General features: G+C 38.6%; 1 protein-coding gene across 4 annotated transcripts in view; it reads left to right on the top strand.

Moving 5' to 3' along the window:
* Nucleotides 1–18,380, top strand: part of ccser1 (coiled-coil serine-rich protein 1) — a 125,826-nt gene that overhangs the window by 56,071 nt on the left and 51,375 nt on the right. For all 4 annotated transcript variants that reach the window (XM_034873108.1, XM_034873109.1, XM_034873110.1 and 1 more), the window contains exons 9-10: nucleotides 2,414–2,491; nucleotides 7,189–7,269. In XM_034873108.1, the coding sequence (XP_034728999.1) occupies nucleotides 2,414–2,491; nucleotides 7,189–7,269 (159 nt within the window). The remainder of the gene's footprint in view (nucleotides 1–2,413; nucleotides 2,492–7,188; nucleotides 7,270–18,380) is intronic.

Below are 18,380 nucleotides of genomic sequence, written 5' to 3'. Positions count from 1 at the left end.
CCCCCCCCCCCCCCACACACACACACCTACACTCAACAAGTGTCTTTGTCATGAAGCCCATATAAAAAATGTATATGCTTCCTAAATTATTATTATTTTTTGCTTCTAGTAATGTAGTCATCATAACAGTCATGATACAGCACATTCATTTAGTGGTTATAGTTTTATATTTCTGAATACTGATGTGGGCAAAAGGCTAGCTGTCTGTGTTTGCATCAGATAGGTTATTTAAAGGATGGTGTAGTAGCTATACGGCTCCCTGTGGTCTCCCTCTGACTCTCTGTCTGTCCTTTAGCTAGATGGCTCCCCACGGTCTCAGACCATCGTGCTCAGCCTCAGGCCCTCTGTGTCCTCTCCTCTCTATGCACTATCCTCCTGTTTCCCCTTCATTTCCCTCCTATTTTCTTGCCCCTCTTTTTGTCCTTGAAGAGGTAACAACCATCTGTCTGTCGGTCCGTCCGTCCGTCTGTCTGTCATTTCGTTCTCTCCATATTATAGCTCCTTTTTATTTTGGCTCTCTTATGCTTTTCCTCTTATTCTCTCTTTTCTTCTCCCATTTTTACATGCCACTCTCTGTTAACATCTTAGCTACCTGTCAGTTTTAGAATTAAGTTGAGTATTTTCATCAAAACCGCTAGGTTGGAGCCCAGCTACGTTTGTGATTATCAACCTCCCCATGAGTCACTGTGTAGCCTGAGATCTTCTGGCAGCTCCCTCCTGGCTGTTGGACTGTCAGAGAACTGAGCTTTAGAAAACCCTGCCAGTTGAAATCAGGTTGGCAGACTTTTTTTTGCTGTTTCACTTCAGTAACTTTGAAACAGAAGGCATGTCAAACAATTTTACTTAAAATTCTCATATTATGTTTCCTTTATTGTAAAATATGTCTTCATTGTGCATTTTATTGTGCATAGATTTACAAAGTACAAAGTAGAAAAGCCACCCCAACAGGACTTACCATCTCCAACAGAAAACACTGTTCACAAACTGCTCCAAACAGCTGTATTGCAGTCCAGCCTTTACTCTCACTTTGTAACACCTCCATAATAATGCTTGCCTAGCTCCTAGCGTGGCACGCCTTCTGACTGCTTCTTAATGGCTAGTGCAGTGGTGCTCATAAGTTTACATGCCCATGCTTAAGTTGACTAAAAACAAATAAATAGATCTTAATGCCTTAATTAAAAAAAAAGGAAAAATACAACATTTTAAGGACACCAATTTTTTTGTGAATGAGTAATGTAATTTAAATAAATAAATAAATCCTTAAATAACTTTATTCTTAAGCCATCATTCAAAACAACAGTTACAAAGTGCTTCACAGCAAACAAAAAAGGAGATGATTGTAAATGACTCAAAAAATGAATAATGATAATGAGATACTTTCCATAAAATCATCTCTCAATGCAAATCAAACCAGCTATTAGTCTATCTGAAATAAAACCATGCCACTCTCTATGTATGGTGAAGGGTGTGTGATGATGGGGGGTTATTTTAACTCCAAAAGCCAAGGGAACTGTATCAGGATGCATATTATTTTGGATCCATGAAATAACTGGCCTTTAATAAAAAAATCTGCCTGCCTCTATGGGAATTTAACATAGGGGTGTGCATACTTACGCCCCCTGTAATTTAAGGTAGAACATTTATTTATTTATAATACATCTATACTGGTTCAACCTCTAAATACAATTATGAACCTGAAAATTAGCATAATATGAGCACTTTAAAGAACTTAAGACACACAACTTGAATAGCAATTGCAGGACAGTTATAGTCATAAACATGAATACATCATAAACATCAAACACATTTTAATGTGAAGTAATGACATTTTTTAAGTCATTTACAATCATCTCCTTTTTTTTGTCGCTGTGAAGCACTTTGTAACTGTTGTTTTGAATGATGGCATAAGAATAAAGTTATTTTTATTAGTATAATTATTCTCCTCCCTCACTTGTCTTCTGTCTCTTTTGTTGCTCTCCATCTCCCCACAGTAATGTCCCCCGACAACACAAGGTCATATTAAAGTGCTCTGTGTTCGGTGGGGCCACCGTAGGACACACCAAGTTTATCGCAGACACGTAGAGAGAAGAGGACATCACAATGCCTGCTGCATGCATGACAACTTTATTACACATAGGCACACACTTGCAAGACCAGCAACAAACACGCTCATAAATGCACATAAAACACTTGCAAACACACGTTAACTTTTATGGAGACAGCCCGAGAATCGCACACATGCATACACACACACACACTCACACTCACACACACACACACACACCTTTTGTATGTTGTCATCCTCTTAGGCTCTCTGTATTGCTTTTGCGGGAATATGGTCCCTTAGATAAATCACTGCTGTCTGCAGTGTCCTAAGTAATGTCTAACATGGTGTCTTGTTGCTTGTTTTTAGGATCCTGGCAGAGAGGAGGCCTTGTTGCAGCAACTGAGAGAGAAAGATGAACAGATTCTCAGACTCCACAGTGAACTGGTAAGATTCACTAACCAGCAAATACTTGCACTATGCTCCATATTTAAATAATTTCTATTGAACTCTTTGTTCACTCATGCATCTATATTGTTCTGTTTAGAGTATGTATATATTGTGTGTATATATATGTGTGTATATTTCTTGTTTGGGTTGTTTTGTATGTTTAAGCACAGTGTGAGCAACAATGCTTCAATGAAAAATTCCTTGTATGTGTCCTCATACCTGGCGAATAAAGCTGATTCTGATTCTGATGTACATCTAATTATAAATTAAGGAACCCCTGTATGTATGTGCGTCTGTTGTCTTTCAAACATCTCGATGTGTGACAAGACACTCCGATCACGAGACGAGGTGATACACGAGATTGGGTTCATGAGAACGAGCATGATTTTAACTCTATTTTAAAGAAAACTTCAATGTGGAAATATGACTGGAAAAATTCTCTTTTATTCTATTGTAAGTAACTAAATGAAAATCAAGTACTGTGAAAAGATTTGCCACAAACTCAAAGGGCTTCTCTACTGTATAACTAACCTTTTCAGACTTAATAACTGTGAGCAGTAATCCAAAATGCTGCCACATAAACAGTTCAAAAGTGGCAGGTAGGGTTGGGTACCATTCACATTTTTACGGCTACAGAGAAGCTCCCGCTTACCTCAGGTACCAAAATTTGGCACATTTTTGCTTTAATGTGAATCGGTCCTCGGTACATCTTTTTACCTTGTTGAGAAATACCATCATGTTTAAATATAAATCACAGCCTCTACTAAATACTGCAAGTATGAACACAAAACAGTTGTAATAACTCAATCTTGTTATAACTAAGATTTTGACTGTCCTTGACATATCTTTAACACATATCATCCAATCAACCTCACACTTGGCTGAGGACCCAAGGGAGTGCGAGAGTGAAGGCAATCGCATGAGCGGTTGTCGGGAAAGCATTCCAAATGGCCACATGCTCCAACTTTTAATTATAAGAGGTATAAACCGTAATCACTGGACAGTATTCAGCCTTTAATGAGAGAACAAGTTGACTAGACAAAATACAATGATTGTGTGTTCATTTTAGAGTACCAGTAATGAAGGAAAAGATATACTGTTTTACTTATAAAAGGTATACTAAGATTTCTCAAAGGATTTTTTTTTCAAATACTAAAAATTGACAGCTGCATTTTGACTTGATGACGTTGAAACGATATTAAATAGCATAGTCTAATGGGAAATATAAACAAATCCAACAAAAAAAGGTTTTTCCAAAATACTCTCATTCATTGAGAAATGGAAGGTCATCTAATTTTATCTGGATCACATTTTCTTTCTCTTGGTCTCTGTCATTTTAAACTTTGAAATTAATTATTAAAACAGCTTGAATGTTTGAAGTATTTGTTTTATGGGTATTCATTAAAGACTAATTCCCTTTGAAGCACAATTTTTCCATTCCCTTTTAAGCATATCAAAAAAATCAGCTTTAGAAAGGTTTACACAAATATTCCAAAGAACTAGAATGTTTTACTTTTGTTTAAGAATTTGCCAAAAAGCTGTGTCAGTGTTGTGCTGCGAGGCCAGCTGTCAGAGACAGGAAAGAATGACCACAGCATAGAGGAAATGATTGTGAGAAAGACAATCTTTTCCATCAGTAATGTAAACTGAATTGTTATTGGGCCTTCAGTCCAGCCAAGAGAGAAATACAAATGTGGCCCCTGAATTGATTGGAAGGATGGAGTAATTTCCATGTTTTGATATTTTGAATAACTAAATCATAGTAATGAAATATGGGAATTTAACTGCTAATTTATTGTGTTGTCTGTATTTTTTCCACCCTTTTGGAAGCTCGATTCTTGGATCATCTGCAAAAATTCTCCATACGGCAACATTTTTCATCATTTGTCATCTACACGTCTGTAATTTGTCACCTGCTCAATCAGAGCAGTGTGATGTGGACATTATGCCAGGCCTTAGATGGATAATGTGCCAGTGGATTGGCGCTGTTGTGAGAGATGCCAGTCCAACCCTCTGACTTGAGTCTCATTTTGCATCTGTTTGTTTGATGACTTTCTGGCACTCACATTTCATTTTTCTCCCTCAGGAGCACCAATTTTCCTCCCTCCTCTTTCAGTGTGGGATGTATTCAGCACTGTGTGCACGTAATGTGAAGTTAATACAAAAAATTGCACGTTTCAGACCTCAGACTTGAGTTAAATAGCCTCTCTGACAGCTACATGCACAGGTACAGTTTCCACAGAAGACAGCCTGTCTGGAGTTACCCACTAGTAAGACCTTAAACCTTTCTCTTACAATACCCACTCCAGAAAGGAGCTGTGTCAAGTCTATTGACTCTGTTCAACAGTCCATGTAACAATCATTTCGCCCTCTGAAATTCATGTCTACAGGCAATGTAACATACTCAATAATAAAACACCTTTTTAACTGTAGTCGGTAATTCAGATAAGCCAGTTTGTGATTGGTTCCTGCAAAATTGTGAACTGAAGCAGGAGAATTAAACGTGCAGTTTTCCAGACTGAGCTGCAGGGCAAAATCAAGTCCCCGGCAGAGTGGGCGGGGTTTAGTTTGAAGTGAGCCGTGAATTACACATATGATGTTCACATGTCAATTTAAATCTATTTCAAAATTGAAAAAAGTCAAATCATTTTTAATTTGTTGTTCCACTGTATACAAGTCTAAAAATGTGAAAATACATATTTAGAAAGACTACTCACATTGCATAAGTGACTTGCCAAGTCTGCTGAAGCTCCGGTGCCGGTGTTTTTCGTACCGGGAGGTAACATTACTCACACAGTCAATGGTTCTTGGTTGATCTTTCACTTCCCGGCTGATAAAAAGACACCAGATGAAATACATGTTACATGTGTTGTGGAATATTGCTCAATAGCAAGGTCGCTCATTAATCAAGGTGACGTGTAGTTTGCTGAGTGGTTACACACAAAACTAAGTGGTACAAAATGGACAAACGACAAACTGACTTTTTTCAGATGGAAAAATATCTTTTTAATTGACAAAGGTGTAAATCATGTCTCAGTTTAAACAGTATCAAACATTATTTGTCTCTCCCTGTTAACCTCTCACTGTTTATTTCTAAAATAAGGCCCCAAGGGGTCAACTGGAAGGGGAGGGACTTCCCCTCTATGTTAATTAGAAAATATTTCTCCTAACTGTGCCAGCAACTTTGATATGTTTTTGGGCTGGTGCAGCAAATGACAGCGGCCACTAAACACTTTTTTCCCCCACATCACATCAATCAATCAGTCTTAAGGCCGTGGAATTGCTTGTGCACGCACAAACACACACATATGTGTTTGTGCATGCACCTCCTGCCACCAGCTGGATTTCATTTCAAGACATGAACTGCTGTGTTTTTACGAGCATATGTGTGCATATATCTTTTTGTGTGTTTATTGATAAATCATCTAATACGAGCCTGCATCCTTACTGCAGCCACAGCATAATCATATTTTTTAACTGCATGCAATGCCCTTGGAACAAATGTCACTCTGTCATTGCTTCAAATTAATGAAGGTTTGCATTTTTCCTTATGAACATTTGTGAGGGTGTATTTGTGTCTATGTGTGAGAATCTAAACGGGAAACCTTGCCTTCTCCAGCTAAGTTAAAGTGCAGCACTCTGAAGGAAAGAGCAGCTCGTAGCTAACGCTCTCCTCGCTCAGCCTCCATCTGTAAATCTGCCAGAGAAAACCTATTAATTATCTCGTAGAAGGACCTGCTAGCTGGCTGGCCATCACTAGCTGTCACTTTTCATGAGTTTGCTCCTGTCTGCTGGTGCATTTTTTTTGAAGGACTGAGTTCCAACTGCAACATTTAGCTGCATTAAACCTCTTTTATTTTATATGTAGGCATGGGCATGACTAATGAAAACAGATTTTTTTAAACTTAATCTGTCAACTTGCTTCTGCTGGATTTGAACAGGACAGTGTATTGGGTTTAGAGTTATATCATACATTTACTTTCTCCTTTACCATTTACCCATCCTTACACCCTGTCCTAATGTGGGAGATTATTTTTAATTTTTATCAAGGTTAATGAATTTCTTAATATTTCATAACCGCTGCAACTTTCAACCTTTTCTGTTCCCTCGGCCAATGAGCAGCTTGGGGCGAGCATGTCAAAATGATTAGTGACATTGTCATAAAATGCCCCCGGTGGAAATAGTTCTTGGTTCTTCTCATTCAGAGGACTTGCCACCTGCCTTTTTTAAATAATCACGTAGAGGGGACGTAGGAGTCGGGAGGTTTCTGGTCAAGGGAAAAGCGCTGCATTTTGGAGGACAGGGCAAACACTTTTCTCTCTACACCTCCGTCTGTATATCTGCCAGAGGAAACCTATTAATTATCTTCTAGAAGGACCTTTCTAGCAGGCTGGCTATCACTAGCTGTCACTTTTTTATGAATTCTTGCTCCAATATTTGGCTGTAGAAAGGTTCTCCTGCAAGTCAGCCCAGTTTTATGACCTCTTGGATTTCTAGGAGAGGCAGATGAAATGGAGGTTCTTTAGCGGTGCATATTTTTTTTTTGATAGCTAGTCATGCATGGTGGTCAACTATACTTATTGATGTTGTGAGTGAAGACAAGGCATACGTCTGCTAGGAGAGCATTTTGTTTTTCTGATTTGATGGTCTTTCTTTGTGAGATGGCTGATGGATTTGTTTTGTTTTGTATGCAGGAGAGTGCCAAAGCTGCCCTGAAGATGAAAGACTGCCAAATGACTGACCGCACAACACAGACAGAACACGCGGGGCCAGAGGTGAGATACACACAGACCACAGACACCCCTCTCTCTCACCCTCGCTCTGTCAGACACAAACACAAACAATGCACTCTGCACTGCATTTCCAGCATTAAAAATGTGCTTTATGTAAGAGCGCCTGAATCTATTAGATTACAAATTACTAAACGAAGCTCAATTCCAACACAAATCTTCATTGCAAGCCCTTCCCTTCTCTATCCTCTTTCTTTCTTATCCTATTTGTGGGAATGTATTTTATGCTAAGCCACATTCGCCATCCCCCGCCCTTTCTTTCTTCTTTTCTTTTCCATCTCTTTAAGGGCATCTTTTCACATAGAGCTAAAGCTCTAATCCATCTTACTCATTTTAAAGATGTTGTGCTGCAGTGACATTCATATTATAGTCCACTACCTGCTCCTCCCCTCCTTCCTCCATTTCCCACAGTGCTAAGAGAGGTTGCTGTGCCTCTTCCTACCAAGGCCCTCAGTGACATGGCCTCTTTGGCTTCACTAGGGGCTGACAGTATGGGAACGCAGCAAAATTAATGGACGATTGTCTAAAAAGGGCTGCCTGTAACGGAACCGGGAGCAGAGTTTGGGGCCTGCTTCTTTGTTTCTAGTTTCCTTCTTTTAAAACACTTTTTTCATTTCCTCTGAAAGTTATTTTGTACCCTGCTTTTAAACCTGCTGCATGTGAAGTTGGCAAGAAACGTTGTTAAAGGGAGCGGGTGTATGTACACTGACCTATACACACACACACACACACACACACACACACTTTACTTAAACAATGGCAAATGGGAAATGAATGCACATAAATCTTGACTTTCATGTATGTGCGGCAAAACGTCAAGTAACATTTTCACTACTGGGAACTTTAGAATGTAATTAGTCTTTTGGTTTTTAATCTCTGTATTGATGTAAATTACACAGGAGATACATAGAATAAAAAGTATATCAGTAGAAAACTGATAATTTATCCATCATAAACATTAATCATCAAAATGCGTGTAATTAGTTTTACCGGACTACGATTCATCCGCTGATAACTGTCCAAATGATCAGCCAATATTTTATAGCCTGTTACAGTCATGGCAAATCACATTGGCACCTTTTATTCCCTTCAAAAATGTTATCTCCCAACTGCAATGTACTTCATGGTGTGTAGTAGAGAATCCTGAGAGTCACCTACTGTACCTACAAAAATAAACTGTCAGTTAAATAAACAATTATGATTCTGCTCATCCACATTATGTCGTTCATTGCAGCCCCAGGTCTACTTTCCACTACAAGTACTAGGCTTCAAGTGCTACAGACCTCCTTGGAAACAAGGAGATGAACAATTGTCCTGAGTGTGTTCTCTGACAGAAAACAAAAGGGCTTCATTGTCTTCAGATTTTTCATGTAGCTAGTAGCTAAGAGAACATTTGTTGTCCAGTTTATCTTGATAGTGTCAGTGCCTCCAAAACCTGTCATGGTTTTTATTGCTTAATCTTGCAGCAATTGTAGAATATCGAACTACAACAGAACAGTTTGATGTGTGGACATGGTTTGGTTATTTAACACCCTGGGGTGGCAGAACGATGTCTGAGGTATTCACAGTGGATCTGTTGTGTGCATCTATGGTTCACCAAAGCGTGCCACTCAAATTAGAAACTGCATATTAGCAGACTGACCTTCCACCGTTAGATGACAATAAAGGGAGTTGAATGGGTAGGCCTTTGCAGTTGTGGATGCAGGTCCAGATGTTAATCTTTACTCCACCTTGCTTGAATTATTATCATACAGAAACAACACTATATAGTGGTTATGAATGTGCAGTGAATATATGTGTTGTTAGATTATTGTAATAAAAGTGAATTAACAACAAACAAGGAAAACATGCTTATTATAATAGAGGTTTGTGTAGGTTATGTTTGGGTTGTGTGCCCCCCAACTAAAATCTTAAAAAAAAGCAAAGATCAATGCATTTTACAGCAGGCTGCTGTTCCAGCTGTGTGTAAGTTCTCTCTTAAGTTAAGGTGCAACGTTCTAAATAAACGATACGTTCGAACTATTATGGTACCAAAGCGGTATCGATGTTCGGTTGCACCGAAGAGACGCTAGGTTCTTCTTAGCTACTCTGGCATAAAGTCCACTCTAACTAAAATATTGTCACAGAAAATGGCATTTTCACTTACTGTGACCACTCAGTAAAAAGCACTATTCTTGATGCAGTGTTTTATATTGTGTTGTCTCTCGTGCCTATTTGTCTTTTAACATGAATAGGCTAATGGCTAAAAATAGCTAATCATTAAAAGCTTTACAAGTAGGTGATACTACACAACCTTAATCTACAGCTAATGCAACTTGCAACAAACTTCAACATGAGGTAAAACAACAGTACCCTATTATTGTTAGGCTGACAGAAAATTTAAACGTTATAAAATACATAATGATAGCCTACAGTGGCAAATTGTTATAAATTATTAATGGTAATTAGTAAGTTATCTAACCTATGTACTGTATTTGCTTGCTAATGTGGCTAAGAGGTTATTTATTATGTGTTATTTTATATGTAGGCAATTTATTTTTAATGATGAATGTTTACAGATGTGAAACAGTTGGAATAAGTTGCTCCTTCAAACTGTTAATATGTTAGTAACTTGTGAATTCGGACCTAAGTTAGAAATTAAGTTTAAACTTACTCCCTCTACTTTGTTTTTTCTGCGGTGAAAGACGATTCACCAATACATGTACAGGTTAGGAAAACACTTTACTGTGCCTCAGAAAAGTGCCACTTTACCAACTGCATATGCATGAAGTTACAGCCCTCAATCCTATTTAATAACTGTCATCATTTTTCCTTTATTAGATTTTTCTTTTTCTACATTTTAAGTTTCCCTCTCTGTCTCTTTCTATCATTTTCTCATGCAAGAGCACACACACACACACACACACACACACACACACACACACACACACACACATTTGCCATCACTGTCTAATGCATTTCTCATAATGTAGCCTGAAATGGCCTCACGTAATTATATGTTTGTTGGTACTGGGGGCTAAAGCAAGCAAAGGTGTGGGTTTGTGTGTGGAGTGTGGGTTAGTGTGCAAATTTGAATGCATGCCCATCATGCGTTTGTCATTGCCTATGTGTCTGCCCATGCAAGTGTGTGTGTCTGTGGATGTGCTTGTTTTGTGAATCAGCCATTAGTCCTGGCCTTGGACGGCAGAGTCAATATAAATGCTGTTGAAGGTGTCCACTTATCTTCAGTCAAATAGGTTGCATTTATACCTTGGACACTAAAAACTTAATTCAATATTCTGGTTGTTTGTGTGTTTTTCATGTGTTGTCATGCCTGACGTGGCATAATTCACACATTAGTATGGTGTTGCCACTAACGAAGCATGCGTTTAGTTACTTTGTTTGAATCAATAAGACTTTGCACAGATGTTATTCTCAGGACAAAACCACAGAGAAAAAATTATCGAAAAAACTGACTGTGTTTTGAGAGGTATTTATTTATTATTTGTTTGATACCTTCCATTCTGGTTATTTGTTTTTGACATTCTGATTATTTTTCAATACATTTAATTAAAACTAATTTTGATTTGCTACACCAGGAGGGTCGATAAAAGATGCTCTGTTGCTGTGTCTATAGTACAGTGTATATGGTTAATCTTTGAAGATTTCACCTCTCTGAGGTGAAGTGGGTTGAATAATTTGCGGGTAATCATTTGAATTCAAGTGCGATAAGTGTCTCATGAACTTCAGGTTGAACATAGCAGAATATTAGCATACCAGATATACAGGATGGGTTTATGTCATATTAAGGAGTAAGGCAATACTTAGATATCACCTGAACAAGCTCATCGCTGTGAGTGCTGGAAGTATGTTTTTTGTGCAATATCGTAGTATCCCCAAACTACTTTGATGCATTGTGGCTGGTCGTGACCACAATAACCTTATCTTCCTAATACAGTCCAATTTTAAAAATTCTGGCCAGTACTCAACCGTATGGCATTGCTATCTATTATAAAACCAGTTCTTAGCAATAGAGTCCTCCATATGCTCAGGCCCCTTGAGTAGATGGGCTCTTAATTAGAAGAGCAGCTGGCTGCCCGCTAGCAAGCTAGGTTAGCAGCACAGGTGACTTAACTCAGCATTAGCTAGAGCATGTGTGGCCTGATTTTAGCCTCCCTCCTCCCCTCCCATGTGTGCATGCCTGTGTTTATCAGACAGAGAGCCAGTGAGAGAGTGACATTCTGAGCGTGTGTTCATGTGTGTGGGAGATGGTGCAGCGCGGAGCGGGCCTATATAGGTTAGCTACCCCACTGCATCGAGGACAGTTGGCTAGCAGCAGAAAGTGTGTCTACAAGTGGGGCAGCTATTTCTACTGCTTCTGCCACTTCACGAGGTCGACCATCTCTCTCTTCCTCTCTCCCTCTACCTCACTCTCCTTTTCTGGAACGTCCTCCTACTTTTCCTAACTCAGTTGTCCTCCTCCTTCTCTTCTACCTGCTTTTGTTCGCTGATCCCTCAAAGTGCAGAAGTTAGCTTTTCAGAAGTTCCTCTCCTCACTGAGGTTTCCAGGCCTCCAGTAATCCATTAGGAATTCTCTTGCCCTGGTTTTCCCACCATCCAACACTCTGTCCTAGGGACAGCTCCCGGCACCTAATACAACTTTAGGCCAACTTGCCTCAAAGTTCCTCTTTCATTCTACTTTAACCAGGCTACCTTGTGTGCTGCTGAGTTCTAGAAAGGTCCTAGAAGTGAAAGGTATTTGGAATGCTTGAGCGCATGCCTCACTCCTCACTTACAAGTCACATTGTGATTTCAAATGATTTTCTGTCATCACTTATGAGTACAGATTAAATGACAGCTGGGATTCTGATCTTGTTACTTTTCCCAGCTGTAGTTAGTAAAGGGAAATTGACTGTCACAAAGCTATCATAAATAATGAACAAATTTGCATCCATCACTCTAAGGCTGGGCAATAAAACAATCTCAAAACGGGATCAATAACAAGGTTAAGCTTTCGACATATTTATAACACAACTGTGAGAGTCTGCCATTTTGGCTTGGATGCTGGACACGCTCACTTCCTATGGAAAGCGTTTGTCCGAGTTTGCAGTGTTGTGTCAAAGTGTGTTTCCTGCAAATAGTGTTTCCCTCCTGTTAAAAGGTTTGTTTCACGTTTAGGTAGGGGGAAACACATATGGACGGGTGAACAGTCTTAGACACAACACCGGGGAAGAAGGTGAAGTTGGAAAAGAAACAAGAAATTAGCGAAGTGGGGGCGACCTCTAGCTCCCCCATTAAGATCGCACGCCCCATGTAGGCTGAGTCCTTTGCAGCTTCCCGGGTTCGAGTCTGAATTGTGTCCCTTTTCTACTTGTCATCCCCCATCTCTCTCCCACCTTTCCTGTCTATCCACTGTAACTATCTAATAAAGGGAAACAATGCCCCGAAAAGTAATCTTAAAAAAAAGAAACATTACCAAAGTGGAGCTTAGGGCAACGAAAGTGATGGTGGACATAGATGTGAACTTGCGTTATTATCTCAAGCTGAAGAGATATGAAAATGGTTACACATCAGTTTTGTGGAAATGGTTTTAATTTCACAAGAGCGACGAGGTACAGATTAAGCCAGTCTACAAAATATGTCGGCAGTTGGTGCCAAGCACAACGGGATACGCAATAAATCGTTTCCATCACCCGAAAAAGTACCATCCCAGTGACCACACACAGAGTATGAAAATATAGATCCGTGCTGGCCCAACTCCGCACAGACACACAGCTTGCAAGTAATAAGTAGCATCTGTAGTATGTCCGCTGTTAACAGCTCTAGCATTACCTGCGCTATAGCGGCTGTACTAAAACAACAATAAGTCGTGTTGTTTTGGTACAGCCGGAGTTAATCCGTACTGTAGGATACTGTACTGTTGCTTTTAAGTAGTAAAGAAATGTAACCATACCTGAGTACTCACTTAGTTTGCACTTGTTTATTTTGTCGACTCAAAAAAAGGAATATATAATTGGAAGATGTAAATAGGGCTACTCTTGATTTTCTTTTGCCAGTAGAGGGCACTACTGCTCTGTTGACCCGTGGAGCATCTCCTAATGTGATTTATGTCTCACCCAACAAAAGAATTGTGCTGAATATTGTTCAGGAATGTTTTCTATTGTATACTGTATGTTAATAAGCTATTTACTGAAGTGTAATTAAACCTCTTGTTTCTTCAGGCATCAGTCAGGATGCACTTTGAACAGCCAGTATCAGCAATATATTTTGATAAATATCATTATCAGTCAAAACGGGAAAAAAATGTTGTAATCGTTTTGTTGCCTTATTGCCCAGCCCATATACCACACACCTATAGCGTATTATCTATGGTATTCTTACAGTGATTTATCTTGTCTTATTTTTGCATAGTTAAATTAAATGTCAATTTAAGATACAGTATAGTGAAAAAAACTGTAGAGACTCTCAATCTACCAGATGCCAGTCCAGTCATTGTAATAATAAGCTGTAAATGACGCCAAATCGGATTTTCCTTTTTGTTATAAACGCAAATAGAAAGCAGTGAATAAGTGAGAATGCTAAAAAAAAAAAAGAATAATGTAGCTTTGTAAATCTGATCTACAACGTCATTTAATAGTGACATCCTTAATTGTAAATAAACAACAAGATGGTCTGGGACCTTGTGAAGAGTGCGGCATAGGAAGATTCAGATATCCACCTGAAGCTAATCCCGCATCGACAAAATTTACTCCAGGTTAGGGTTAGGAAGATTATATAGGATGGGAAGAAACTTGTTTTGGTGGAACATTTTGCATTTCGATAAAAGAAAATGCCACATACTGTATTAAATTAAGTTCACACAATACAGTAACCGTAGCTATTAAATAAGCTGCGTACGTGGTTAAATGTAATTTGCTCGTACCAATGGATCGCCCTTAGTAGCCTTACTTCATCCACAGCAATCCTGCCATGATCAGTCCCAAAAATTATCCAGTTGGATAGTTAATGCCTTAATGTTAATCATATTCTTGTTAGATCTTTACAATTATTCCCTAAGCAAACCTCGATCAAAGTGTCTTCAAAACACGCCATTTTCAGCATGTTTCTAGGTCGAAAGTTTGTTGTTGTTTCAGGAACTGAGTTTTGCAAGGTGCCGGATGCCGTGGCAGTGGCACCAGATGTTCCTCTGATTATCTTGGAAAGGAATTGCTGTTGATCTAGACTACCTGAAGCTGCAAGCGGCAGTGTGAGAGGGCCAAACACAAATTTGAAAGTGTGGACTAGCATCTATTTTTCATCTATCTATTTTAAATTCTGCCCTTAAAGATTTATTTGGTTCTGTGTGTGTGCCAATGTTGAGATGGTAGGTACGTTGATAGGGAAACAGAGAAAGAGTTAGACAGAGAGGAAGAAAAGAGTGGGGTTAGCGAGAAAAGGCGTGAATCTATTTTATGTCCCGCAGAGACTCTTAAGAGCTGGAGGTATGGTGGCTTTTTAGAGGGGATTGAATCGATTGAGATTGCTTTCTTTCAGCAAGCTAATTTCATGGGCATTCTTAAAAGGAACATTTTATGGGAGAATCAAAAGCTCTTGATGGTTAGTTCACTGTTCCCTTTCTCGCTCTGTCTTTCTCACTCTCTTCTTTGTCGTTTTCTATTCTCCCTAGATTTGTGCAACTTTACTTTTTTTGCCTCCTTTTTTCTCTCTTTTTCTCCTTGCTTCACACCCACCCTCTCTTTATCCCCTCTCTCTCTTTAGGTGCCTCTCAAAAGAATAAGAGGAGCGGAGGGATAGTTGAGAATCGTTTATTGTCTGTTTGTCGGCTATTAGATTTAAATAGAGAAACATTTAAGTAGATCATGTAGTTTCTTCCCTCTTTGTCTCACATTTTGATTTTCTCATTTCTCCATCTCAAACGTAGTATATTTAGGTATATTTTATATGTGCAGAGGAATAATCTCTTTAGCTCGAAGTAATTTCATATAAAGAAATTGAAAAAAATTCAAAACGTCATGTCAGAATTAACTAATCTTTTCTGACGGCGTGACACACGACTTGATGAGCCATCATTATAGAATATAGAAATATTAAGGTTAGTGATTTTATATAATATAATTTTTTATAATAATTTTAAAAGGGAGAAAGAGCTATATGCCAAGCATTTGACATATTTAGTTGCTAATATTATATTTAGAAAAACAATTCTTAATATAACTGGTATAAAATATAACACACTTTATTTGTATGGGTTATGCCTAGTTTTGCAAGCAGTCTTTATTCTAAATAGCAGATTTCAGTTTTTATCATATTAAAGAGTGCTCGTAGCTATATAATTACATATATAAGAAAGCCAAGTACAACTGACAGCAGGGCAGTACAAATAAAGAGTGTATAATCAGATATATCCCTGTGTGACCCTATAAAAAGCATGAGGAGGAGATGGGAATCTCTAAGCAAAAGACATTTACTCTGCTCACACTGAATCCCTGTGCAGGACAATCCTTTAAAGTTATCTAAAAATATAATTTAGCAAGAAAAAAAACCCACATAGAGGCTTCCTTACAGTTTAAAATGGACTGTGTGCTTATCTGTAAATTTAGAAGGAACAGCGGTTTATATTACGTCTGAGAGAGCTACGTTGGACGTTTGGACATTTGTTGTTGCACTTACATGATCATCTTATACTATGGCCTCACCTGCCTGTTTTTTTATCCTTCTGGTCTTTTGTCTTGGAATTGAAGTGCAACATTAAGAAATGTGGTGTTATACTATATATCATGTTGTACAGTGCCTACCTGCACAGTCTTTATTTGCGAATCATCATGACTAATATATGTACAACTTTCATCAAACATGTGGTGTCATTTCAGTAAATATCACTTTTACAGTACTGAGAGATTGTTTAGATTGTAAAACGTGGTTAAACTGTATAATGCAAATGACAGAGTAGATAACGTGAGTTTAGCCCTACTACATCTCCATGAATGCTCCTTAATAGTTAACTGCTTAAAAAAGCTTTCCCCATTTACTAGCTGTAATGACTTTTGTTAACTCAGGCCACCTTTTAGCTGTCTTGAAATTATTCTTGTCCCAACACTTACATAAACTAAAGCAGAATGGCATTGATTTTTTTTTTCTTTGCCTTTGTTTCGGGGACATTTTTGTCCCGGATTATTGATCCAGAGGGTCATTGGGGAACAGCTTTGGTCTTGCTTTCCTTTACTAATGTCCAGCTATTATTGCTGTGTACAGTGGTGACATAGGTTGTTTGAAGCAGACCCCCTGTTGAGAGAGTACTCCTAATGAGCGCCATTGGTTGTTCTAGACGTATCTTCCTGAGGCTGGGAAACCCTGAATCAGTATGTATGATGACATAGATCATATGATCCTGCGTCATCACTGCTCTACACACACGTCTGCGCCAATTAATGCCGGAGGAAGGAGGGTCCAGTTTGATTGGGACTATGTAGGTCTCCAACTCCTATTCCTGTAAACTAGATCATTTTGTACAGCCATATTCCTAACTGAGTAATGGTGCTGCTAAGGATATAAATAAGAAAGAAAGAAAGATAGAGAGTAAGAGGAGGAGATGGGGGCTCAGCACAAGAGAGGCAGTTTTCTGCCCTACTTAGAGTTTTTATACATTCTTCTTTTTAAGTGTGCCAGTCTTCTTGTCCGTCTTTATTACCTTTCATCTATACATTTTATGATTTCCCTAATCCTTTTTTTTCTTCCTCTCCCTTCCCATCTCCATATAAAGGAATCTGATTTTCCTTTCTTTTTCTATGCACATGTCCATCCGTTTTCTTTGCTCCGATCTCTCTATCTTCATTTTGCTCTTCTTTTATCTGACCCTTGCCACCTTTTTCCCTTTGTACTCTATCTTCAACTCCCCTTTCTTCCTTGTCACCTTATTATTCTTGTTTTTAGACTGCATGTCCTTCTTCCTTGTTTTTGAAGTTATGTAAGTTCACTTTAAGGGTAAATAATGGTTATTGACAGCTAGTCTCTCTCCCAAAAGGTGAGTTGTGATAGCAAATGTGGAGGTTATGGTCATTATATTATAGATAGATAGATGCAGACACTATATTTGACTCCTCAAAATAAATCACTAATATAATTGCAGGATAACAAAATTATTATTTAAATGCAAGTTTATACACTAACTATATCTGGCGTTTTATCTGGCATCTTAAAAGAGAAGGCAGTGTTACTAATCATATTTCTTCATGATGTTTGTTTCACTCTTTTGTAATTTAAAATAATTAGTAGTACTTGGGAAAGTCAATGCATTATTATCGTGTTAACTAATTAATTAATTAACGCAGATACATTTTTTATTGCGTATTAACGCAGTTTTTGTTATTTCTTTTATTACTGTAAAACTCTGTTGCTCACAGGCTTTTATTTTGTAAAAGTCTGTTGCTGACTGCTACCCGCTACCACGCTTACAGGAACCGGAAAAGAAAGAATTGGCGTATAAACCCCAAACCATGGCAGAATAAACCACCAAACATGCAGAAGGGTACGGAACTTTAACATGGTCATTTTCATTTTAAAGTTCTTCCAGCGGCGCAGTCGACAGAACCAAAGTGATTTTTAAATACTGTAAAGGTGAATTTTCTTATCCCCGGAGTAGTTCCAGTCTGAAATATCAACTAAATGCAATGCACACAGCTGATGCAAGCAAATTATTCAACAAAACAAGCAGTGGCGCGAGGCTGCGGCAAACTACGGTAGATGCAGCATTTGGGACAAGCATAGATAAACAAAGGCAAAAGAAGCTAACAAATGCCATAGGGAAGTGGATGGCTACAGCCAGCAGGCCCATTAGTGTTGTGGAGGACATCAGTCAGAGAGACATTATGAGAACCGCAACAGATTAAGGCAGGTATGAGATTCCCTCAAGACGCACCATCACAAGAAGAATACACAAGTTGTATGAAAAGGAGAGGACTGCAAATGCGTCAAATCTAGCACCTGCTGCTATTCTTACTGAGGACTACTGGACTCACTGGGTAACCATAATTATCTCGGAGTTACCGGCCACTTTATTAGGTACCCCATGCTAGTAACGGGTTGGACCCCCTTTTGCCTTCAGAACTGCCTCAATTCTT

This window comes from Etheostoma cragini, chromosome 5 (genome assembly GCF_013103735.1).
Source record: "Etheostoma cragini isolate CJK2018 chromosome 5, CSU_Ecrag_1.0, whole genome shotgun sequence".
Lineage (NCBI taxonomy): Eukaryota > Metazoa > Chordata > Actinopteri > Perciformes > Percidae > Etheostoma > Etheostoma cragini.
Note: the sequence above shows the minus strand (reverse complement) of the source record. Positions and strands in the feature narration are given on the sequence as shown.